The 25393-nt window shown below is 49.4% G+C and overlaps 1 protein-coding gene across 1 annotated transcript in view; it reads left to right on the top strand.

The window, feature by feature from the left end:
- Coro2b (coronin 2B) overlaps positions 1 to 25393 on the top strand; it is a 104521-nt gene that overhangs the window by 40343 nt on the left and 38785 nt on the right. Inside the window, exon 2 of the mRNA XM_050151744.1 lies at positions 7411 to 7611. Within this exon, the coding sequence (XP_050007701.1) occupies positions 7411 to 7611 (201 nt within the window). The remainder of the gene's footprint in view (positions 1 to 7410; positions 7612 to 25393) is intronic.

Genomic DNA, 25393 nt, shown 5'->3' with positions numbered 1-25393 from the left:
CCGTAGTTAGTGTCAGGAGGAAGAAGAAGAGAGGGCAATAGCTTTGCAAGGCTCAGCATGGACACTGTTCCAAGCACAGGCTCTGTGGGCAAGGAGGAGGAAGGGGAAGGTCATCTATTGTTTTCCCCACCATCCTGCTCTGACCCCTATGCTATGTAACGTGTGTGCCAGGAACAGGTTGTTGCATTAGCTCAGAGGGCCTCTTCAGAGGGGTGGGAGGAACGTGGGGAAGCCCTTGGTTTCCTGTGCCCCTAGCAGGGGAAGCACCTGTTGGCTTGGGTAAGGCTTTTTTTTTTTTTAATCCTTTTGGTCTGCCTTATCCTTGTGCTTGCTTTTTGGGTTTATGCTTATTACCTCCTGGCCTCAAGATGGCTGCTCCGTCCCCAGACTTTACATTGTCAGATGCAAACAAAGACAGGAAGCCATGCCTTAGATAATGTGCTGAGAAAACTTTCCTTGTTTGTCTCTTTTCTATTGTTAATTAAAAAATAAGATCTTTCCCACCCCCTCCCCAGCAGATTTCCTCTGTGTGTATGTGTGTGTGTGTTCATGTGTACATGCATATGTACATGCATATGAGCTCTGTGTGTGCAAGTGTGTGCATGATTATATGTATATGTGTACATGTGTGTGCAAGTATGTGCAGATGTGTATGCATGTATGTGTGTACGTGTGTATGCGCAAGTGTATGTATGCAGGTGAGTGCATGCATCAGGAGCTGTCTGCCTTGTCATTTGAGACAAGCTCTCTCACTAGAACTTGGGGATCACAAATCAGGCTGGCCTCCAAACCCCATAAATCAGCTTGTCTCCACTCACTAGCACTAGAATTAGAAGCACATACCACCATACCCACAGTTGGGTCGTGCATTTTTGTTTGTTTGTTTGTTTGTTTTTTATAGTGGTTCTAGAGGTTGAACATAGAGCCTCATACTTGTCCGGCAAGCATTTCCAAAGATGAGAACACAACCCCACAAGCAAATGAACAAATACAAGGTTTACAGGCGGTGCTGGGGTTTGAACCAGCTTTGTCTGGCTTTAGCATCCCTGTGTACCCTCAGTGCTAACAGGTGACAACTGACGGTTTATACAGAAGTTAAGTTCCACCAACCTCAGAACATTGCCAAACCTCATGGCATATACGAAGTGCCAGACAGGTGGCGGTCCAATGCCCTGCAGGTGCTGAGTGGCAAAGCCCCAGTGGAACCAGTTTACAAAGCTCTAACCTTAAGAAGTTCCAACATCCCTGGGAGGGAAAGATCTCCCAGGAGTTTCCAGGAATGAGCTGCCTCTGCTAGCCTAATGTGGGCAGGCCGCTGGACCGGCTGGGTGTGACCAAGGTCACAATGGCCATCCCTCAGGACCTCTACAGTCTGCTGGGAACACACTGTGCCCATCTTCAGCTAGGGGTAATGAGAGTAGCTGGCAGCCACCCTCCTGCCCCTGAGAGCTGGGCCCTCTGCTGCAGAGCCAGCACTTGCTCAGAACTTCCCGGTGGTCTTATCTGCTCAGCTGAACCTCTGGGGTAACCATGCTGTCCCAGCCCTGGCCTCCGGTGCCTGGGGCCTCTTCTGCATGACTCCAGGGACACCATTCACACTGTCCCTTTAGCAGGGTGCAGCCTTCATGCCCCATACGATCCCTCCCAATTGCATTGTGCAGAGATACAGATGAGCTCCACGTGCAGCTGCCCAGGATAAATACGTGTGCCTTGAGTGGAGCCACCCTGCATCCACATTGTTATGTGAAGGCTCCGGGCTCTTTGGGGGTGATTTGAGTTTTGCCTGGAAGCCTGAAAAGGGCAGGGGAACGATGGCACCTGGCTATCCCATCCTTAACATGTCCTGGCAGGCGGCCCTGAAGTAACCATTCTGTCCTATCCTGGGTGTTCTTGGGCAGCTGCAGTTGGCTAACTCCTATTTCATTTTCCTTCTGGTTCTGTTAGCAAGAGTCATTTCTCAACAAACTCTTTGCTGGCCTTGCTGAGCCCTAGTCTCAATGACCATCTTATCCAGGCCCAGGCTGGCTCTTCACGCCCTCTAATGCTAGTGACTTGTCCCCTCACATGGCATCTTCCTGGTGGCCTGTGACTCTCAGACCTTCACACCCATCAGAGGTATAGAGCCAGGGGTGCATGCTAGGCTGCCCTGGCTGTGCCCTGCACCCAGCCATCCTGATTTACCTAAGCCATCTTTTACTCAGTCAGCTGTTCCCAAGTGTTCTCTTTCCTTCCAGATCCCAGCCCGGAAGTCCCGAGTCTCCTGTGCCCTCCCACCACCTCCAACCCACACAGCACATTAAGCTGTGAGACAGTGGCCCAGTGTGTCAGCAATCGCACATGCGCCCAGCCTGTATTCCTTCTTATCCATGAGATCGCAGGCATCTAGTGGTGACTTTTCACTCTTCTGGCTGTGATCAGGATAGCTCTAGGTTAGGGTGGCTTCCCTGTGCCCTCATGTGGAGGCCAAGCTAGCCAGGCCTTCTTGCACTAAAATCTTGTTGCCTCTGGGTTGTTGCATCACTGCACACCCACATTTGGGGCGTCAGAGCTGGGAGTGCTTGAACATTGCTTTAACAGCCCCGCCCTTCTCAGGGTGAGGGGACACTAGTTCTCAGAAGGGCAGTACTCCAGTTCCATTCTGTTGCGTGACCAGCACTGTGGCCAGAAGCAGCTTAGAGGAGAGAAGGGTTACAGTTTCTGGGTTACAGTCCACCGGGAAGGAAGGCAGGCAGGGCAGGAGCCTGAAGCCAGGCCTGCTTGCTATTCCATACACATTACCCCCGACAAAGGAACTTGATTCACACAGAAGTACGGCAGAAGGAGGACACGGCTCTCTGGCCCATTCCACTCTTGCTTAGTTAGCTTCTGTACACAGCCCAGGACCTCTCGTGTGCAGGCCAGAGTTTGCATACCAGGCACCTATGTAAATACCAGGGTGTGTGGGGGGGGCTCCTGTAATTCTAGACTTGGAAGGCAGAAACAGAGGATCCCCAGAGGAAGCTGGCCAGGGAAGCAAGCCATATTGGTGAGCTCTGAGTTTGATTTAGAGATCCTGTCTCATTAAATAAGGTGAAAGAGCCATGAAGGATGATTTTACCTTGGGCCTCTACAGGTGTACACACACACACACACATACACACCATGAAAATGGTAATATAAATATAAACATATATGTGATGGGAATATAAATATATATTCATATTTATGTGTGTGTGTTAAAGCAAGGTGAACGGCTCCTGAGCAGTGATACCAGAGGCTAACACACCCACAAATGCACTCACACAAATAAGCAAACATGAAGACACAAAGTTGTCAGTTCCCCTTCATAGTCCCTTCCTCTCTCTCCTCCGCCCTCTTCCCTCAGCTGCATCTCCTGCCTCTGCTGCCAGCCCTAGCTCAGTGTGCCCTTCAAGGGGAGCTGCTGACTACCCTGCTATTCCCAGAGTAAGTCACTCTCTCCGAGTGGCACTCTGAGCTGAAAGGCCGTGTGGATCACACCACAGTCACCTAGGATGAGGCTGTGCCCCTTGTGAGTTGGGAGAGCAGCGGCTCTTACCCAGGAATTGTTGGCCAAGGATCATAAAGATAGCCCCCCCTTGCTAACTCAGAGTATCCCTGCAAGGCAGTGAGAGCCAAGCAGGGAACACTGAGGGCTACCAGAGGGGTGTTCACACAAAGCCCCTTTCTTTTCTTAGCAACATGAAGTTCAATCAGAAAGTTGCTGCTCCAGTTTCAAAGCCTTCAGCTGGGGAGGCCCCTTGAAGGGTTTCTAAGGCTCAGGAGGAGATGTGACTCACATGAGCATGTGCGCATGCACACACACACACACACACACACACACACACACACGCATATGCGTGCAGGAACATGCTCTGGGCACATGGCTTGGCGCCTGCTTCTCTGTGGGCAGGATGATGCAATGCCTACTTTCCTCCTTATGATTGACAGTACTAAAGCGTTCTCATTATCTGGAGTGCTGAGGTATGCTTCCTTTCTCCTTTTACAGAGATGTCACAGCTCCCACCAGCAAGCCTCCCCACCCCCTCTTTGTGGTGATCCAAAGAGGTCATCTCCTGGGGAGAGGAAGGGGCAGCGAAGCCCTGTCGCCAAGTTCCTCAGGGACGCCTTATCAGCTCCCCTCCTTTTCTTCCCACTACCAAGTGACAGGGAGCCAAGCCCTTCATTGTTGGGGCAGCAGCTTGAAGCCCCACTGGCCCTAGGGACCAAAGGATAGACTGTAGTATGAGACCATAGGGCCAGAGAGAGATAGCATTGATGCTCTGTTCCCTGGGCAGCACGGATGTCCCTCCCCTGCGTGCACATATGGCACCTCCATCATTTGGAAGGTTTCTCTGCCTAGGTCTGCATGACCATAGCCACATAGCCTTGCTGTGCCCTGACTCGGAGACTCCCAGAGATTATCACCCTTCAAGAGGAAGGACCTCCTACTCTGGAGGATGTCTGAATACAGAGTCCCAAACCCTACAGAGAGCAAGGACCACATTTTAGATCTGCCTAGCTCAGCTTTTAGCCTCAGCTGTGAACTAGCCTTGTTTATAAAGTGACTCTGTTTGGCCAAACATGGAGAATTCAAGACCAGCCAAAGCCACATAGAGAGGCCATATCAGAAAATGAAGACATGCAAAGGTAGAGGCTCAGATTGTAGCTCAGGTGGTAGGTAGAGTGCGTGCCTAGCATGCATGAAGCTCAAGATTTGATCCCCAGCACTGCAGAAACTGGGGGAGGTATCCTACACTTGTAATCCCAGCACTTGGGAGATATAGGCAGGAGGACCAGACATTCAAGGTTATCTTGAGCTACATATCAAATTGAGGCCAGCCTGGGCTACATGTTCTAGAAAGAGGAGAAAGAGGCAGCATGTTAGCATGCCTATCAAGAGCCAGTCACACAGACTTCTTATCTATCACTGCACCTGAGAGCTGGGAGCTGGGGCAGTAGAGGGAAAGGACAGAGAGTGGGAGAGAACAGGGGAGGGGGAATGAGAGGAAGTGGGGAGGCGTCGGTGGAGGTGATGTCAGCTGAGATGATACCGCTGAGGGCTCCCCTGGAGTAGCTGGGGTAAATTTAGATGTGGGAGACTCAGGAGAGCCTGGGGTGCGCATGCTCTGTGTTGGGCATGAGCTGGGCAGCTCAGCGCTGACTGCCTATGTCCTTGGAGGTGAGGGACTATTAGTCTCCCTTCTCTAAGAGCAGGTGGAGGGGGCACAGAAATTCAGAGTCTTGTCCAAGTCACACAGCTCATCTGCAGAAGGATGGGACTGGAACCTAGGTCTGCGTAGCTTCCAGCCTAGGCTTGTCGCCCTCCCCTTGGAGCCGTAGGAGGTCTCACAATGTGGTCCTCACTGGAAATGAGCAGGTTTCAGACCCCAGCCACAGGAGGCACTGGAGATGGAGGTTTTCTGAGTTCTCTCACTTGTACTGGGTTGGGTGCCCTTGAGGATGTGGGAGGGGCTGGGCCTCCATCATCCCAGAGACCTGACAGGGCTTCCTGAGTGTGGAACCCTGCTGGGCAGGCCAGGAAGAACTGCTGGAACTCAGTTCTGATCAGAAGGCCTTGGTCCCTCTTCCTGCTGTCCCCAAGAGGAATCTGGCCCCCTGGGCTGAGGGCTATATCAGCAGCAAGAAGGGGTCTGAGGTCAGCTATGAGGCTGGCCCTGAGATTGAACTGTGGCTGGGCAGAAAAAAAGAGCATGCCCAACCAGAATGGCTCTGGAAGAAGCTAGAATGGGCAAACAAGCACCTCCCTATGGAACTGTGGAACCTAGAATGTTCTATCTGGCAGGGAGAGCATGATTTCTATAATTTCCCACTCAGGTGGCTAAGCAGGTGACAGACCCATAGTGTATTTTTCACACCATGTTTATTTTTTAACTGATCTTTCTTTTCTTCTTTTTTTAGCCTCATTAGCACTCATTCACAAAAGTATCAGTGACATCAAGAGTCTGGAATATGTTATATTTTTTTCAAATGTAAATTAAAATAAACATACAACAGTTAAATTTAAAAACTTCATCTCCTAGTCAAGTGTGGTGGCACACGCCCTTAATCCCAGCACTTGGGAGGCAGAGACAGGCAGATCAGTTCAAGGACAGCCTGGTCTACAGAGCGAGTTCCAGGACAGCGAGAAGTACTCCTTAAGATCCTATCCAATAAACAACCTTTTGTCTCCTAACTGGATGTGTTGTAGTGCTTACCTGTAATTCCAACACTCAAGAGGTGGCGGCAGGAGATCAAGAGTGTAAGGTTATCCTAGACTACAGGCTAACCTGGGCTATATGAGACCCTGTTCAAAAAAAAAAAGTATAAAGATTCTTTTTTGACATTTTGGCTAAGATAAAGTACAGAGTTTGTGAGCCAGGTCTGTGGTCACTACACAGAACCATTGCTGAGTGCCTGCCGTGTGTGCCCTGGCTGGGCTCATGCCTACATTGGTAGGGCTTCCCTGCAAGAGGCACCATCCCATAGATGTCATGGTTTCTCCACTCATCCTCCACATGTATCAACAGTAAAGTCTCCTGACTATTCAGAGGCTAGACCGTGGACAGTGGGCAGGGTGGGTTGAGGAGAGCCTACTAGAACAAGACTCTCAAGCTTCAGGGAGCTTCTCTGTCATTTAGGGGTGGGCAGGGAAACTGGGTCAGCATACTGAGTGTTGGACCTGACTCATAAAATACTGCACTGGATTGCTAGACCCAGCCTGGGACCCGGGGAACTGCATCTTCAAGAAATGACGCAGGAATTCAGAGACCGCCCCCACCTTCAGTGATTCTGATATAGGTGATCTTTGGGTCACACATTGAGGGCTTCATTCCGGACTCAAAAGGCTCAGTGCTCAGTGCCTTCCCATATACATACTCAGTCGTGCGGCCTTGTGCCAGCCATTTAACCTCTCTGTGGACGGTAACAATGCTGTGGTGATGGTGGCCATGAGGAAATGTAGTGACTTCCTTCCTTGAGCATAAGGTGGCGCCCCCACCCCTGCCGCTGGCATTGTCCTCTGTCTTTGTGGACACTCAGTCTGCCTAACATCCAGTGCTGAGTGAAATGAGTTTGGGCAGTCAGGACACCATCACGTGTGCGTGGCTGGCTCACTGTGTCCCATGTCATTGTCACTGGTAGTGAGAGGACCCAGTACTCTTTCCAGAATAGAGTTGGGCATGTGGACAGTAAACAGGAAAGTTGTGAACATCCTCCTGCTGGGCTCTGGGTCAGAGAGACCCTCTCAGCAAGCACCGTAGGCCCCACACTCTTGGCGGCTCTGTCACCTCTCATCCCCCATGAAGGTGAGCCTGAGGGACCATTTGCTCGCCGCATCTCTGACTCTCCAGTGCCCTGCCCAGCTGCTTCGTGAATAGTCAACCTAAACTTGCCTCTGTCGGTCCCTTGCAGATGTCCTGGCGACCGCAGTACCGCAGTTCCAAGTTCCGGAACGTGTACGGGAAGGTGGCCAACCGGGAGCACTGCTTTGATGGGATCCCCATCACCAAGAACGTCCACGACAACCACTTCTGCGCAGTCAATGCCCGCTTCCTGGCCATAGTCACCGAGAGTGCAGGAGGTGGCTCCTTTCTTGTCATCCCCCTGGAGCAGGTAGGTGTCCCTGGTTCCCCTAAGACTCTGAAGGAGGGCAGGCCTGGACCTGAGAGTCCTGAGATCTGCATCTAGATGGGCTTGGAGGACTGGAACACTGTCTCTAGGACCAGCCTGACTTCTGCCGTTCTGTCTGTGTCCTTTTGGTACAGATGGGGAGGAGAGCCGAGACATCTATGGGTACTTTGGGATTTGCAAAAAAATACTGTACACTTCGGAACCACCCTCTACTGGGAGGCTGGCCACCATCTGCTGGGTCCTGATGCCCACTCCCTGCCTGGAGGTTTTCACCACGGGGGCTGCTTACGTGACTGCAGCAGGTTAAAACCCACAAAGCTTACTGCTGCGATTTTGACGCTGTAGCCATTCAGGCACAGTCCCAGGAGGACTGTGGGAGGTCACAAGCCCCAGGCAAAGGGCTTGCTGTCTGTTTCACTTGTTTATGCCTGAGCTCCTGTTCCTGGCCTGACTCATCCCGGCTCCAGGAGGAGGTGCTCATAGAAGCAACATTGGTTCGAGAAATGCAGTCGGCTGGTAGGGGGGACAATTTCCAGGCTTTCCTCCCACAGAGGGGGCACAGCTTTGGGGACTGCATAGGGCACATCCTCTTTCCCACCATAGGGTCAGCTACAGTGGTCATGAGGACAGCACTAGACCTCAGAAGGGTCTAAGGAGCAGTGATGTAGAGACTGGAGGTGCAGGCTTTCACATCTGCCAGCCAGGAGGCCTTCCTTACATGTGTCTCTTTTGCTTCCCTGTATTGCTAAAGCAGGGTTGTAACTCCTCTCCCTGCACTGGCCACATGTACCTCAAGTGGCAACAGACTTGAGTGTTGCCCAGGAACTGCCCCGCAGGGGTGTCTTGGTGACCGTCATTGGTGAGCCACGCAGTAGGGGTAGGTTGTTGTTTCCTTGGTGAAGTTGGCAGCTTTGCTTATGGCCTCTGAAACACAGCTTGCCTTTCTTTCCAAACCAGATGGCCTCAGTTCTCTGCCATGGGAGCTAGCTCAGCTCTGGGCAGCTGTGCAGGCTTTTGGGCCTCTGGGACGGGTGGAACAAGCCCACTGATGCGCCACGTCATGTTCTACCTCATGACTTACGAAAGCCAACACTCGGTGCCTTCTTGTACAGCAGAAGTTCTAGATGGGATCAAGATATAAATGTTTACATGGGGCAGAGGCAAGGAGAAAGCAGAGAGGAAGAGAGAGGGGAGAGAGCCTGGGAGGAGGTACACATCCTTAATCCCAGCTCTTGGGAGGTTGGAGCAGGTACAGGAGTGAGGTTTTTATCAAAGGAAGGGAAAAAGAGACGGAGTGAAAGAAGAGTGCCAGGTAGCAGGAAAGAATGAAAGGCATTTAAAAAGGTTTTTATAGTAATTTTAAAATTATATTTATTGGGCTGGAGAGATGGCTCAGTGGTTAAGAGCATTGACTGCTCTTCCAAAGGTCCTGAGTTCAATTTCTAGCAACCACATGGTGGCTCACAACCATCTGTTATGAGTTCTGGTGCCCTCTTCTGGCCTGCAGACATACAGACAGAATATTGTATACATAATTAATAATTTTTTAAAAAATTATATTTATTTTGTGTGTGTGCATGTATGTGTAATATATATGTAAATGTGTGTGCTCTATATGTAGTGCGTGTGTATGTGTGAGTGGTGTATATAGGTATATGTATGAGTGGTGTGTGTATGTGTAACGTGTGTTGTGTGTGGTGCATGTGTATGTGTGTATTGTGATGTGTTAGTTGTGTGTATATGTGTGTGTGGTGTGTATGTGTGTGATGTGTGTATGAGTGTGTGTGTGCATGTGTATTTGTGTATTGTATGTATATGGTGTATGCATGTGTGTGTGGTGTGTGTAGTGTTTGGTGTGTATGTGGTATATGCATATGTGTGTTGTATATGTGTGTGTAGTGTGTATAGTGATTGGTGTGTGTGTATGTGTGTATGCATGTGGTCTGTGGTATGTGTATGTGTTGTATGTATGGTGTGTGTATGTGGTGTCTATATATGTGTGATGTGTGAGTGGTGTTACGGGTGTGTTTGTGTGTGTGTGGTGTGTATATGATGTATATGTGATGTATGTGGTGTGTGTGTAGTGTTTGGCATGTGTATATATGTGGTATATGTGTATTGTGTGGTGTATGTATATGTGTGTATTATGTGGTGTGTGTGTGTGGTGAATATGTATAAGTGTATATGGTGTATGTGTGTGTGAATAGTGTATATGTGTGAGTGTATGTGGTCTGTGTATATGCGTGTGGTTTATATGTATGTGTGTGTTTTATATGTGTGTGTGGTATGTATGTAGTGTTTGGTGAGTGTGTATATGTGTGTGGTATGTGTGAATGAGTATGTGGTATGAGTATGTGTATTTGTGGCATGTGAGTAATGTTTGGCTGTGTAGTATGTGTATATATGTGGTGTGTGTAAGTGTGATGTGTGTGTAGTGTGTGTGTGGTATGTATGCAATGTGTGTGGTATGTGTGTATGTATGTGGTATATGCAGTGTGTTTGTGTATATAAATGGTATATGTATATGTGTGTATTTGTGTGGTATGTGTATGCAGTGTGTGTGTGTGTGGTGTGTAGTGTTTGGTGTATGTGTATGTATGTAGTGTGTATGGTGTATGTGTTTATGTATGTGGTGTATGTAGTGTATGAATGTGATGTGTGCACTGTGTGTATGTGGTATATGCAGTATGTGTGTATACATGTGTGTATGTGGTGTGCATGTATATGTGTAATGTGTGTATGGTATGTTTATATGCGTGTGTTTGCATGCGTACATATGTGTATGGTGGGGGATAGGATATTGCCATGGTGCGTGCGTAGGATCAAAAGGCAGCTTTCAGAAGTCAGTCCCTTCCCTCTGCCATCTGGGTCCCCGGAATGGAACTCGGGTCATCACAGCACCTTTATCCACTGAGCCGCCTCACTGGCACCAGGAGAACACCATGCTGTGTGCACCATGCTGTGTGGAAAGGCGGGATTTGTCAAAGCAGCGTCTCCCCAAACCAACCGGGAAATGATTGATACAATAGAATATATTTGCAAACAACTAAACTCCTGTACCACAATGGGATGCCTGAACAAAATGAAAAGGAAACCACGTGTTTGAACAGAACATTTTCAGTACATAACAAATGAAAGGTGTGTGTTCTGGAACATAGGGAGTCTAGAAAGCACAGTACAGAAGAAAAGTGTACAAAAGACGTACACAAGCAATTCACAGAGGATACACGTTTAACAGAGAGTGCCCAGGACTGCGGGATGTGCGGAACAGGTGTTCAGGACTCTTGACGAGACAGAGTGAGTGAGGTGGCTGGGAGACGCTATTCACCTCTGTCAGCTGCCAGCGCTCCACCTCAGGATGCCGTTCGGGCAAATTGTCTTCAGGTGTATTTAAAATGTTAGCAGATGGTATGGTGGAAGAAGCTTATGGCCTCAGCACTGAGGAAGCAGAGTTATCCCATGATTGCCTTTGGGTTATGTACCAAGTTCCCGCCAGCCAGGACTATGACAAGACCCTGTCTTTAAAAAAGAAAAATGAAAGAAAATATCAGCTATGGTGGCACATATCTGGAATCCCAGTACTAGGTGGTAGAGGCAGGAGGATCACATGTCCAAGGCCTACTTGAACTACACCAGGACCCTGTCTCTAACAGAGGCACACACTCAAATGTTTGCAACTTAAAAAAAATTTTTTTTTTTTTTGAATCAGGGTCTCACTACATATAGCTATGGCTGGGCAGGAACGTGCTATTGGGACCAGGCTGACCTTGAATTCACATTGATCCGCTTGCCTCTGCCTCCTGAGCACTGGGATTAAAGGTGTGCGCCCCCATGCCCAGCCTGTCTGCAGCATTTTTAACCTCCAGTTTATTGTTGTTATTATTTTCATCAGTAGAAAAAAAAAAAAACTTCTGTGGAAAGTTGTGTCTTAGTCACTGTTTTATTGCATTGAAGAAACACAGGGCAACTCCTATAAAAGAAAGCATAATTGGGGGCTTGCTGATAGTTCCAGAGGCTTAGTCCATGATCATCATGGCAGGGAGCGTGATTGGCAGGCAGCGTGGTGCTGGAGCAGAGTGGAGAGCTCCATCCTGATCCACAAGTGAAGTGAGAGAACTGGACTTAATATGAGCTTCTGAAACCTCAAAAAACATCCCCACTGACACACTTCCTCCAGTCTGGCTACACCTAATCCTTCTAATCCTACCAGAGAGTTCCACCCCAAGAAACAAGTTTATGGGGGCCATTCTTATTCCAATGATCACAAATTGCTTAAAAGCTTCTAAATTCTTTGCTCTAATTAGAGAAGTAGCCCTCCCTGGAAGCAGTGGCACACACACACACACACACACACACACACCCTCTCAACCTCATTTTTTCATATTCCTGAGGATCCACCATGCAGTGGGTACCCTGATTCACAAGTGTGCTGTAATAGTGAAATTTTGCCTAAACCCTGCAGGCCCATCACGGAGGAAGCAGGTGGCACTGTTCCCTTCTCATGGGTTCTGTGGTCACGCAGACAGGCCCTGTTCCGCAGTCTCCAGGTCATTTTCCTCATCTCTCGGTGGTGAAGAATCCTGAAGGGTTTTCGTTTACCTGGGTTACATCTGTCATTATGGCGTGTTCATCACAAACATGACGTCATCTTGGACTGGTGATGCAGCTCACTTGGTAGGGAGCTTGCCTAGCATGCACGAAGCCTTGGTCTCAAGATCCAGTGCTGCGTAGACCAAATATGGTGGCTCAGGCTTGTGATTCTCCCAGGTCTCAGGAGGAGGAGGCAGGAGGATCAGAAGAGCAAGGTTATTCCCTGCTACATAGTGAGTTTGAGGGTATCCTGGGCTATAGGAGACCCTGTCTTTAAAAATAAAATCTTTAAAATATGTATCAGTGAGCTAAAGTAATAGGAAACTCATTTCACCTACCCCTGGAAAACACAGATATTTTATGAAAAATAATATTTTAGTGAGAAATAGTATTTTCTAGAGCCCCAAAAGTTAATGAGGGTTTAAGGACAGGTCTGGGTGGTAGAGTGTCCACCTAGCATGGGTGGCTCTTGGTTAGGTTCCCAGTGCTGAAAAAAAAATGATTGAGAAAGGGGCTGGAGAGATGGCTCAGTGGTTAAGAGCATTGCCTCCCCTTCCAAAAGTCCTGAGTTCAATTCCCAGCAACCACATGGTGGCTCACAACCATCTGTAATGAGGTCTGGTGCCCTCTTCAGGCATGCATGCAGACAGAATATTGTATACATAATAAATAAATTTTAAAAAATGAATGAGAAAAACAGCACTGTTTTCTACTTTTCAGAATCCCTTTTAATATTCCTCTGGCCTGACGGAGGGGCTAGATTTTCACATCTGCTTCTGTATTCAGCCTGTGGCAGTATCACAAGAGAAGCTGCTTTAAAAATCCCATATACAAGTAGAAAAAGACAAGATCTCCTGAGTAAATTGGGAGCATGGGGACCATGGGAGAGGGTTGAAGGGGAGGGGAGAGGAAGATGGGGGGGGGGCAGAGAAAAATGTGGAGCTCAATAAAATCAATTTAAAAATCCCATATACTCATAAGACTGGACAAGCAGGATGGAACGTGGGTGCTGTGCCCAAAGTGGTTTTGGCCCCATGGGTCCCCTGAAAAGGTCTTGAGTTCTACTTAATGTTTTATTTATTTATGGAAGGTATCTTAGGTAGGGTTTCTATTGCTGTGAAGAGACATCATGACCACAGCAGCTCTTATAAAGGAAAACCTTTAATTGGGACTGGTTTACAGTTCAGAGGTTCAGTCTAGTATCGTCATGGTGGGACATGGCAGCTGCCATGATGCTGGAGAAAGAGCTGAGAGGTCTATATACTGATCCACAGGCAGCAGAAGGAGACTGCCACATTGAACATGACTAGAGCCTATATGAGACCTCAAAGCCCGCTTCCACGCTTCCAAGATGACACACTTCCTCCCACAAGGACACACCTACTCCAACAAGGCCACACATCCTAATAGTGCCACTCCCTACAGGCCAAGCATTCACACACACACACACACACACACACACACACACACGAGTCCATGGGGGCCAAGCCTATTCAAACCACCACAAGAGGTGCCAGCAAGTGCCGTGGCATGCATGGGGAGGCCAGAGGACAACCTACCACAGTTGGTTCTCTCCTGACACCATGTGGGCACAGGATTCAAACTGGGGATATCAGGTTTGACAGCCAGTGCCCTAACCAGCTAAGACATCTGATCAGTCCCTGGAAAGGTCTTGAAGAGCCCCCAAAGACCCCAGGTCACATTTTGGAAATCACACGTGCAGACGGACATTAATGAGAGAAAACTATGTGTCATGTCCTGTTTTGAGAGGAAATGCATACTTGATCTCATTTACAACCCTTATGTATCTAGAGAAGGTCAAAGGAACATTAGTCAGTGTTAAAGGTGATTAGTTCTACATTTTAAATTTCTTCTTTCTCCGTGATTTTGTTTTATAATGAGGACTTAACACATTCTGTGTAGAAAAAGCATCAAGGGGGGGGGCGGGGGACAACATGAAGGACGGAGAATAGAAATCAGCTGGGAGAGTGTTTGTTTACAAGAGGCAGGTTCAGAAATATGTAGGAGGCCGTGGTCCATCCCCGGGTGTGCACGTCTCTAATCCTAGCACTTTGGAGAAGGAGAAGTTCAAGGTCATCCTTGGCTACATAGCAGGTTTGAGGCCACCCTGGACTACAGGAGACCTTCACAAAGGACAAAGACAGGCCCTGTCGACAAAATCTGCAGACATTTGTAATGGCAGGAATGAACTCAATCTTACTTAATACTTTGAGATTCAGGGAGCCACCTCCATCTTCCATGTGGGGAAACTGAGGCTGCAGGAGACCACAGGAGCTAGGCCTGAGGTCAGCTTCCAGGCCAGGGTAGAAGTTGACTAAAGCCAGTTCTCCCAGTTCTGCATCCACGCCCGGCAGTGCTGTGATACTGATGTCCAGGTCCTTTTGGCTCTGGGTGGGTTTGGAGGAGTGGCCAGGCTTCCTGGGTTCTTGCTCAGCCTCTGCTGTGGTGGTCAGCGCCTGATGTTTTCCTAGTTAGCATGCAGCTACCAGCTCCCGCCTCTAAGGAGCGGAATGTTAAGTTGCAGATGGGCAAGCAGTCAGCACCCTGATTGCCTGGCACAGCTGCCGTGGCCTTATGAATATTGCAGAACCTAGGCACTGTGCCCAGAACCTCATTAGCCATCCGGCCACCCAGTGCCGTTCCCCTTTCTTGCTGCACTCCCCAGGGCTGAACCAAACCCAGAGAAGACCAGGACTGGAAGCACAGGTCCTTGCCAAACACTAAGTGGTCCCTAACCTGGACGTCAAGTGTCTAGCTCCTTCCCATGGCCATGAGGGAGCTGAGCAGTCGTCACCTGGGAACTTTTTGAGAGTGTAACACCCTGGGAAAATGCAATTGTTTCCCCATTTTACAGAGAAGGAGACAGAAGCACAAAGGGATCCGTTTCCCCCAGGCTGCAGCACGCGAGTAGCACAGCTAGAACCTAAAGCCCCAGCTCTCCCGGATGCACGGCTGGGTACTTCACAGACGGTCAGAAAGGGACACTTCTGCAGGCGCTTCTGTTCCCGTGATTGGAATACAGAGCTCATGCTGCCTGACTCTACAGGAAGCCACTGATCAGAAACAGGAAGTGACTTTAAACTGTGCTGCTGTCTATCCTGAGAGCCAGCAGTTGGGGAAGCCAGACGACTCTGGTTCCCAAATCTCAATACACCTTTCCATGACATCACCAGCTTGTATATTCTATACCAGAACAGAGGCCACTGAGTCGCATTCCTCCTGAGCTGTTCACAATGTGTGTGTGCAGGTTCCTTCTCGCAATATGATGTACAGATGTGATTTATAATACAGAATATAAATGTCCCTGTCACTCTTACTCTGGGGAGACTTTACCATGTCCTGGCCAGAGGTGAGGAGACCAGGTGGAGGAATGACGTGAAGGTGCCCCTGGTCAAAGAGAGACGGGGAAGGGGTCCTGGAGAGGAAGCCCAGACAAGTTAATTTCATTCCTTTAGCCACAGTGCAAGGCCTGGGGACCTCAGTACCATGCTGGGGATCTTGGATCCAGGTGCCACCAGGTCTGATCTTCAAAAGGCCCCATGGGTATCCCACAGGTGGATCTAGGGGGTGGGTATTACCGTGTGGGTCATGCATCTGGCTCAGCATCACCTCTTATGAGGTGGATGAGCATTTGAGTTCAAGTATCTAGTGCTCCCACTAGTGGGGAAAAGTGATGAGGTGTGATTGCACCCTCCGTACACTGGAGTCTCTGGCTGTCATATTCTCAGCTGCTATTCACCCCTGGGTGGGGTCAAACTCACAGCTTCCCTGCCTCCTGCCCATCCTGCCATGGCTCAGCCTGCAGAGACGTTGCTTCCTTCTGGTCTTGGGTATCAGGGAAACACATCCCACGACCTGTGACCTGGGTTTCACTAGCCAGAGTTAGGTTAGAGCCAGCTCTGTAACCTGGTACTCCTATCTCTCTCTACCTCCCAAGTGCTGAGATTACAGACATAGCACACTGTGCCTGGCTCCATGGCCACCTCTTACCTTTTGTTTGTCTCTGATCTCTGGAGGAAGCACAAATCCACCAGGCAGTCTGAGAACAGCAGAGCTCTGGAGAAGTTGTTCAGGATGGTGACTGAGACCCTGTCCCAATCTCTGACATTGCTATTCAGCTGCTGTGTGATCTCTGGAGTAACTTACCTTTCTGATGCCCTGGGTTTTCTATCCACAAACTGATCAGGATGGACTCCATGTTCTATAGAATTCTCTGAAGCTCTCACCTTCTGTCCCCTGCTAACAAACACCATTCTATTTAAACTTGTCCTCGCCAGTGTTGCAAGTCAGTGCTGGACAGCAGACAAAGACAGCTGCTCCCTCTCAAGACCCATCTCAAATGCCAACTCTTGTGAGACCTTTGCCAGCCCAAAACCTAGCTACAGATAGTCTATGTCTCCCCTCCTAGAGCACTTGCCTGCTTCTCCATTCACCATATGGTAATACCATCTATCCATTCATCCACCCACCCATCCATCCACCCATCTATCCACCTACCAACCCATCTATCCACCCACCCATCCATCCACCCATCTACCCACCCATTCATCCACCCATCTATCTACCCACCCATCCATCCATCCATCTATCTACCCACCCATCCATCCACCCACCCATCTATCTACTCACTCATTCATCCCTCCATCTAAGAACCACCAACAAATGCTGATGCAGCGCCCACTCTCTTTCAGTCACAGCTCCTGCCCAGGGGATGGTAGTGCAGGATTTTAATCCCAGCACTCAAGGCAGACAGATCTCTGTGAATCTGGGGCCAACCTGGTCTAGAAAGTGAGCTCCAGACCAGCCAAGTCTACATAATAAGACCCTGCCAAAAACAAAGGAAAAACTAATTCCCACACCAGGGATTGAAGTAAACAAGACCAAGCCCTTATCCTTAAGAGTTCACAGTCTTGTTGGCTGCCTTGGTGGTGAGGGTATGTCTAGTTTGCACAGTGGCGAGAGACCAGCTCTGGGTGGGTTCACACCTGGCACCTTGGGCTGACCCGAGACTTGTCCTAGATGCACGGTCCCTCTCTCCCCTTACAGAAGTCTGCTGACCTAGCAGCAGCCTTTACTATGGAGTTCGATCCAAAAATCACTGAGCCAGGCAGCTTCACAGCTCATAGCATGCTGGGATGCCCAGCCTAAGGACTACAGTGAGATCAGCCTTCCTGCTGCTCCACCCTCCCCTGAAATCAGCTCTGAACTCCTTCCCACTTAGACATCCCTCTTCCCCCCCCCCTTCCTCCCCCTTCTCCTAGGGAATTCAGAGAGCTTTCCCAAATCTATTTTTCCCATCTTTCCTCAGTCATCTTTGTTCTGCAGACCGCCTTCCACTTGGTGCAATTTGCATCTCAAAGCCGGTGACAGACTGAGTACAGTAGATGACTTTGAGAAAGGGGAGTTTTTTGGGGGAGGGGGAGAGAGAGAGAGAGAGAATGTACCAGAAGTCCCAACTTCATTCCATTTGTCTGAGACCTGAGATTGACAGTCTTGCTTTGTGGTTTTTCCTTATTTGGAAGAATATATGCTTATTTTTGAAGAAAAAAAAAAGGGCGAAGAAGATAAGCCCTTGCTCAGAAATGCAAGTGTCTCCAATTCATTTTCTTTCACAGCTATGAGACATGGTACTTTCTGGATTTGGGGGTCTCTAAGCCAGGGATGCAACACAGCTGGTGGATTTTCAGGGGAGTCCAGTCTGCAGAGCTAGCCCCTGGTGCAATAGGGGCTTCCATTCCCCACAAAGCCAGCATCTAGAAACGATAGCACTGGGTTTCCTGGGCCGTGAACCTGCTGTACCGAATCAGGCTGTGAATGGGTGCTCCCTCTGCCCAGGCCTCAGGTCTGCACCACAACGCCCCTTGTTAGTCTGATCTGCTCCCCCACCCCCCCGCCACTTTCTGAGGCATTTGGGGATCATAGTCCCAACCTCTAGTTGTACAACCCTAGCCGCTTTACCTCAGTTTCCCTGTGTGTGAAACTCTAACGGTCCTTGTCTCTCAGGGTGTTGTGATGGTTGAATAAGGTGTTACATAAGATGCCTGGCACATAGTCGCCACACAGCGTGCACTCAACGGCCAGGAGCTACAGGGATGTAAAGGGCTCCTGCTGACTGCCCCCCCCCCTCACCTCTCTCCAGCAATGGCCTCTAAAGCCTGCAGCCAGCAAAGGGGAGGACTGTCTTCCTGAGACAGTTCCCTAGGACCCCTGTCTGTGAGCGCTCACCTGTCCAGAGGAGAAGCACACACACAAGTCTAAAGGGGAATTGCAGGGAGGGTATGACGGCCTCAAGGTCATGGCTGCTGTGGCTGGGTGCCGGGGATGGAGGCTCTGGGGGGCCTGCTGGTACCCCTGCCTGCATACGTGGGATAAGGCACCGAAGTGCTAGCTTTAATTTTACCACAGCCTCTGGGTGCGCAGTTGTCAGGCCAGAGCTTCAGTTGTATTGTAAGATAGACTCCAGGTGGGTGGGAGAGAAAGGGGTGGGGCCAGGGCCCCTCAGAGCCTAGCTGGTGCAGATGGAGACCAACCCTCCCTGAAACTGACCTGAGCTGGAGAGTCTGTGTTCTGAGCTGGCCTGATGTCACAGGGTCCTCCCCCATGCACCTCAGAGTCTCAATCCTAGGTTGAGACAGATACGAAAGTCAGAGGGGGACCAGATGGTCATCTGTCAAGGGCCCTCACAACTGGGAAAAATTCTGACCCCTAAGAGATGGGTTGTGACCAAATGTGTGTGGTGTGCCGGGACACCCTCTGGCCCCTTCCCAGGAATGCTGCCTTTGGTCACTTCTCAAGAGATCTTAGAACGAAGGTGTCAGAGATGACAACAGCTTCTTCCACTGGGACAAGGTCAAGAGCCCAAAAGGAGCTGCTGATGAAATTCCGGATGGCAGTGAAATGGGCCATGTGGGGTAGCCATTCCCAAGCCCCCTGGGCGAGGGGGACCGAGAATGTGCATGCACACACAGCTCCCCTCCACCTGAGCCTCTGCGTTTTCAGTTCTGCCTCCCAGAGAGGAACAAAAGCGACTTAGGATGTGCAAGAGTAGGGAGGGGAGGGGACGAAACATCTTCTCAGGGTCCAGTGAGATCCAGAGGCCTCAGCAAGACACTGTTCCTTCTCTGTCAGTGAACAATGGCTGCCTGTGTGCCTCCCCTGAGAACTCCTGGGGCCTGGGCTAGCCCTGGGGCACTTTCCATTTCTGGATGTCCCTCCTCATCCCTGTCCCCATTTCCATCCCAAGGCTTTTAAAGTTGTCTTGACTTGTGGGGGAGAAGAATGGGTCACTGCATCCACAGTCTCAGAATAAATGCTGGCTCTTGCGGCATCAGCTCCCAGAGGGTTCCTGCTTCTTCTCTCCCCCCCCAACCCCACCCAAGTTGTACTCATCAAAGACCTTGATTTTAGTTGCTAAGCAACCTGTGCCTAAATTTCCAAGTAAGTCTTCAGGTGAACACAGGAGGAGGAAGATGGGAGCACGGGGGAGGAGGGTGTGTTTAAAACTGCAATCTACGTGTGGAAACACCAAGGAACCTGCGAGGGTGAGAGACTTGGTAGAGGTTGCACTACGCACATGTGTGTGCACACACGTGTGCATGTATGTCAGAGGTTGATATCAGGTATCTTACTCGACTGTTTTCCATCCTTTGTTGTCGTCATTGTTGATTTTTGAGACAGGATCTCTCGTTGACTCTTACGCTGATGCTCAGGCTCAACTGTCTAGGTCGCAAGACACAAGGAGTCTCCTATTTCTGCCTCTCCAGCCCTGGGATCATAGGATCACAGCACCACACCTAGTGATCACGTGGGATCATGTGGGCAATGGGGCTTGAACTCGAGTCCTAATGCTTTATGAACTCACTTGCGTCTCCTGACCTTTACTAAGAGAGGCACCCAGGTGACAGGAGCATTCCAGGGACCTGCCGTATGAGGTGCCATCCTCGTCCAGTGAGAATCAGGCATAGACCCTCGGGCATTCTAAAAAAACGTTGCAGATCCCTCCATAGAGCAAACTTGATAAGGGCATGAATCACATAAAGAGAAGAAACAGGTTCCATTACAACAGCTGTTACGTGTGTACCAGCCCTGGGAACAGGTAGGGTGCAGCTTTAACTGTACTGCTTCAAACTGGGGGCTGGAGAGATAGCTCAGAGGTTAAGAGCACTCACTACCTGCTCTTCCAGAGGTCCTAAGTTCAATTCCCAGCAACCACATGTTGGCTTACAACCATCTATAGTGAGATCTGGTGTCCTCTTCTGGCAAACATGCAGGCAGAACATAATAAATAAATCTTAAAAAAAAAAAAAAAGAGGCAGGGTCATAGCTCAGTAGTAAAGTGTTTGCCTAGTGTTTGTGAGTCCAATCCCTACCTCTGCTAACCAGAGGAAGAAAGGAAGGAGGGAGGGAGGGAAGGAGGGAGGGAGAAAGGAAGGAAGGAAGGAAGGAAGGAAGGAAGGAAGGAAGGAAGGAAGGAAGGAAGGGATAATAGCAGGTAGCATACGCAGTATTTTGAGGCCATAGCAGACTATGACCTGGCTATCTCATGCTGTCTATTAAAGAAAGTATTACTGGATTACTGGGCCTGCCAAATACTGGGCTCAGTATATTTATAAACAAAGAATTGTCAGATTTAAGGGCCAGGTTTAAGAAAATATAACTTCAGTTTTCCTCAGAAATCTCAAGGGCCTCAGTGAGGAGTGTGTGGATCCACCTGGGTTAAAGGCCCCTGAAACAGAATCTCAGACAGGACATCACTCAATAACCCAAGGACGAGCAGAACTGCCTAGATGAAGTCTTGTGGAAGGGCAGCATGGCGGGCAAGGGCCCCACACCCTGGCAAGGTCCCAAGATCCAGAGCTTGAGTGGCAGTCAGGAAGCTTGTCTCCTCTGTCAGGTTTTTTGGAGCCTTGGGCAAGTCCTTTGTCCCTTCCAGGCTTCAGGACCCTCATCTGAAGAGTGAGCTGTTGAGTGGTTGTCCTCCAAGGTCTTGCAGTCTCTGACATCCAGGAATCTGCGTTCCTCCTCCTGAGAGAGACAAAGCCCAGAAGTGTGGGTGTGTGGGCACCCTGGACCGCTGAGTAAGAACAGCTGGGGCCAGGCTGGCTGGTTCCCAATTGTTCAAGGGAGTGGAGGAGGGCTGGTTAGGGGCCTCTCCAAAGCGACAGCTGGGTGAGTCTGGCTGGGGGCCTGGGCCACGCCTGCCATCTGGGCCTCCTTCCTGCCTTCCCTCGGGGCAGTGGGGGTGTGGACCAAGCCAGGGCTAGACTCCAGCCTGGAGGAGGGGAGTGCCAGTCTGCTGGCTCCTGCGTGTTAGCTCTATCTCCTGCCGTATCTCATCCAGGTCTCATACAAGAGAGGAAGGGACCCACAGTCCCAGGTCCGGTTAGCCCACTTGGTCAGACTCGCAGGAATTGGTTCTCTCCTTCCATTGTGTGGGTACCAGGATCCTAACTCAAGTCTGCAGGCTCGGTTGCAGGCACTTCTTGTGCCCGCTCTGGATCTTCCCTCTTTGCATTGCCTTCCCCACGAGGATCCACTTTCAGGAGTTCCACCACCCGGAACCCTGTCTGCTCACATGCAAGCCCTGGTCTCCAGACACTGATCCTTCATGCAGCTGAAACCCCAAAAGCGAAGCTACTCAAGTCCTCCATGGGGACAACCGGCATGATCAGTGTCTTCCCCAAGATTTACACACACACACACACACACACACACACACACACACACACACGAGAGAGAGAGAGTCACACATGCAGAGTTTTCTTCTTATAGAAACTCAACTCAAGTTTTTTCATGTATGGGCTGACAAGAAGGCTCGGCAGGTAAAGGGGCTTTTCTTCCAAACCTGACAACTTGAATTCAACCCCTGGAACCCGGATGGTAGAAGGAGAGAAATGTGATTCCTGGGAGCTGTTCTCTGCCCTCATACCATGGCATGGATGCCCACACCACTCAAAGTAAACAAATAAATAAGTTGGGGGGGGGTGAGGTTTTTTTTTTAACTTCACATGCTCAATGTGAATTTTAGTTCATGCTTGGAATTTTGTTCACAGTTGCACACAGCACTCCCTGGTGAAGCAGGTCAACAGCTGCAGCAGCCTGCGCCATGTGACCACCAAAGAGACTGAAGTGTAGCATGCAGCAGAGCCTATCACATGTACGGCTTGTGCTGGGTTTATTAGGATATGCTGCTGCCCGGTGTGAAGGAGCTCTTGCACGTGGATGCCCTCTTTACGCAGACATCTTGTCCTCTCTGCGTCTTGCCTTCTTTCTAGATTGTATACCTTGGACATCACCAAATAGCAATAGCTTCCCCTTCTGTTTCCTCCTGAGTGGCAGACTCCCTTGCCTACATGTATGTCATGTGGCAGCCACACCGGCACACTGATGGGTGATTAGACCATTTGCCAGTCTTTGCCATCATGGCGTGGCAGAGAATAATTGTGGGCATGCTCCTTCTGCAGGTATAGAGATGGATGTGGAAACTAGATCTTTTTTCTCATTTTAGATTTACTTATTGCATGTGTGTCTGTGCACCACGGATGTGCCTGGTGCCTGCGGAGGTCAAAAGAATGCTCTGGATACTTTGAGACTTGAGACAGCTGTAAGCTGCCATGTGAGTGCTGGGAATTGAACCCAGGTCCTCTCTAAGAGCAAGGACTCTTAACAGCTGAGACATGTCTCTAGCTTGAGATTAAATCTTTACTGTTGTGCTGAAAGTGCCAGGAATATGTGCTTTCTCCCAGAAAACACACAGAGAACAATGTGTTTCTAACACTGTAGTAAGCAAAGAAAGATTATTATATATATATATGCCTGGAACTCACAGAGACCTACCTGCCTCTGCCTCCCAAAGGCATGCACCACCACTGCCTGGCTCCTTTTATTCTCTTGAGATAGGGTCTCTCAGTAAAACTGGAACTTGCATGTGGCCACATCTGGCCTTTTTCATGGGTTCTGGGGATTTGAACTTAGGTCCTCATACTCTTAGCCCCGTGTAAGTCTTACGTATTCCTTGTTCCCTGCATTTGCCATGTTGCTGTCTTTCATTGGTATATCTTCTCACTGATGACTGCATCTTTGAAAGCCATGGGTGGAAATACACTAATGTTATCATGTCACCGGATATACCAATTGTTTATAATGATTTTCTGTGGTTTCCTTCGAGTTTTCAAGGGATACAGGCATTGCAGGGGCAGCTCTGCTTCTTCTCATAGCTTTTATTATCTTTTTTCTTTTCTAATTGCACTGGCCGGCACCTCCAGCAAAGTCTTGCACTATGGGTGATGACCTGTTCCCAACTTTGATCGCAATACTTTATCTACCCTTTAGGCAGTTTGGGGTGAGAAAAATTGATTTGCATCCCAACATTTTACCATCGACATTTCACACACACTGCAACATCTGAGTGATTTTATAGTAAGCACCACCTAAATTCGACCATGAACAACTTTCTGTGCTTGTCAGTGCTAGACAGCCATGTGTTCAAAGTGAGGCGGAGTCTTTTTGCAATTATTATTATTACACGTGTTTATTTACTTGCATGAGTTTGTATGACTGTGTGTGTGTGTGTGTGTGTGTGACGCTGTATGCATGAAGAGGTCAGAGGTCAGCATGTGGGAGCCAGTTCTCTCCATCTCCTACATGGATGAACCTTGACCCCTTCCCAGAGGGAGGGTCTTCAAGATAGAACGTTTCCTTGAGGACATTTCCTGTGGTTGCCATGAGACCTGGCCCACTGTGAGTCATCAGGCTATGGTATCAGAAGTAGAAGACAGCCTCCATTTAGGACAAGATGGGGTGACAGGAGATGAAGGAGCCCTCCCCCTCCCCGAAGTGTTCTAAGCTTTTGCACAGCTTGAGGGGGAAGGGAGGGGAGGAGGCGGGAGGATATTCCAGAAGATCAGCTCTCTCCTGGCAACTGGTGGGAACTTCCTTTGCTTCGTTCGCATCCCTTCCTCAGTTCCTCCCCAGTGGATTCTCTTGGCAGAATCCCAAAGGCAGGGAAGTGGCCTGAGAAGGTCCGTCTAGCTTCCCTGAGTGAACTCCTGATGGCTTGTGAGGAAAGGGAGGGTGCAGGCATGGAGGGAGGGTGCTGGTATTGGAGGATGATGGGGACACAGACAAGCTCTGTGCCTCTCCCAGCCCTGTGATGGACAAGGCCCTCACAGTTGTTCCCACCTCTTGACACTGAGACTCAATGTGGTTGTCTAAAAAAGTGCACAGAGTTGCCCAGTAGAGTTGCATAAAAATTAAGTCACGAAAGATACCTTCATAATGTTTTGTCTGCATTCAGAGTCATCCTTGACTCCCTGGGGCTCCAGTTTGGACATAACTGATAGACCACTGCAATTACCTTGCGTAAAATTACTCAGAAAAGTTAGTAGAGAAAGCACAGTGCTGGGGAGATGGCTCTATGGGTAAAAGGTTTGGGGTGAAAGCATTGGGACCTGGGTTCGAATCACCAGCACCTGCATAAAAAAAGCCAGGTATAGCCATAGTCACCTATAACCCTGGCACTTGCACTTTGAGGGCTGGAGACAGGATTGCTAGGACTTGCTGTCCGCCAACCTAGATCCAGGTTCAGTGAGAGACTCTGTCTCATGGGGATAAATGGAGAACGATAGAGGAAGATACCCGACATCCTCTTCTGGCCTCCATGTGTGCATCATCACATGTGTGTGCACATATAACACACACACGCACATCCACTAAATACACTCACATACACACATATGCACACAGTATAAGTAGGTAGATGGATGGATGACTGGATAGACAGGGAAGATGACTGATAGATAGGTATGTAGATGGAAGGGTAGATGGACAGGTGGATGAATGGATAAAAACACATGCATTTTAGTCAGGATGTGGGTTTGGTGGCCATGCTGCCAGAAACTACAGCATCACTGTAGCTAAATTGATGACTCTCAGCCCTTGCTCCCCAGAGGAAGATGATGGGTCTCTGCTGGGGCAAACACTGCCCTTGTTGGGGGAGTCTTGTTTGGCTCCCTGTCCCTAGCATAGCCCATACAAACAGCCCCTTTCTTGGTGTGGGACAATTCTGTATTCTGTCAATTACATTTTAAATAAACGCTGATTGGCCAGTAGCCAGGCAGGAAGTATAAGCGGGATAACCAGACAGGAAGTAGAG

The sequence above is a fragment of the Alexandromys fortis genome, unplaced genomic scaffold, assembly GCF_014885135.2.
Source record: "Alexandromys fortis isolate MF-2015 unplaced genomic scaffold, M_Fortis_MF-2015_v1.1 scaffold_70, whole genome shotgun sequence".
NCBI classification, from domain to species: domain Eukaryota; kingdom Metazoa; phylum Chordata; class Mammalia; order Rodentia; family Cricetidae; genus Alexandromys; species Alexandromys fortis.
The sequence above is the reverse complement of the archived record's forward strand: the minus strand, read 5'-3'. Positions and strand labels throughout refer to the sequence as shown.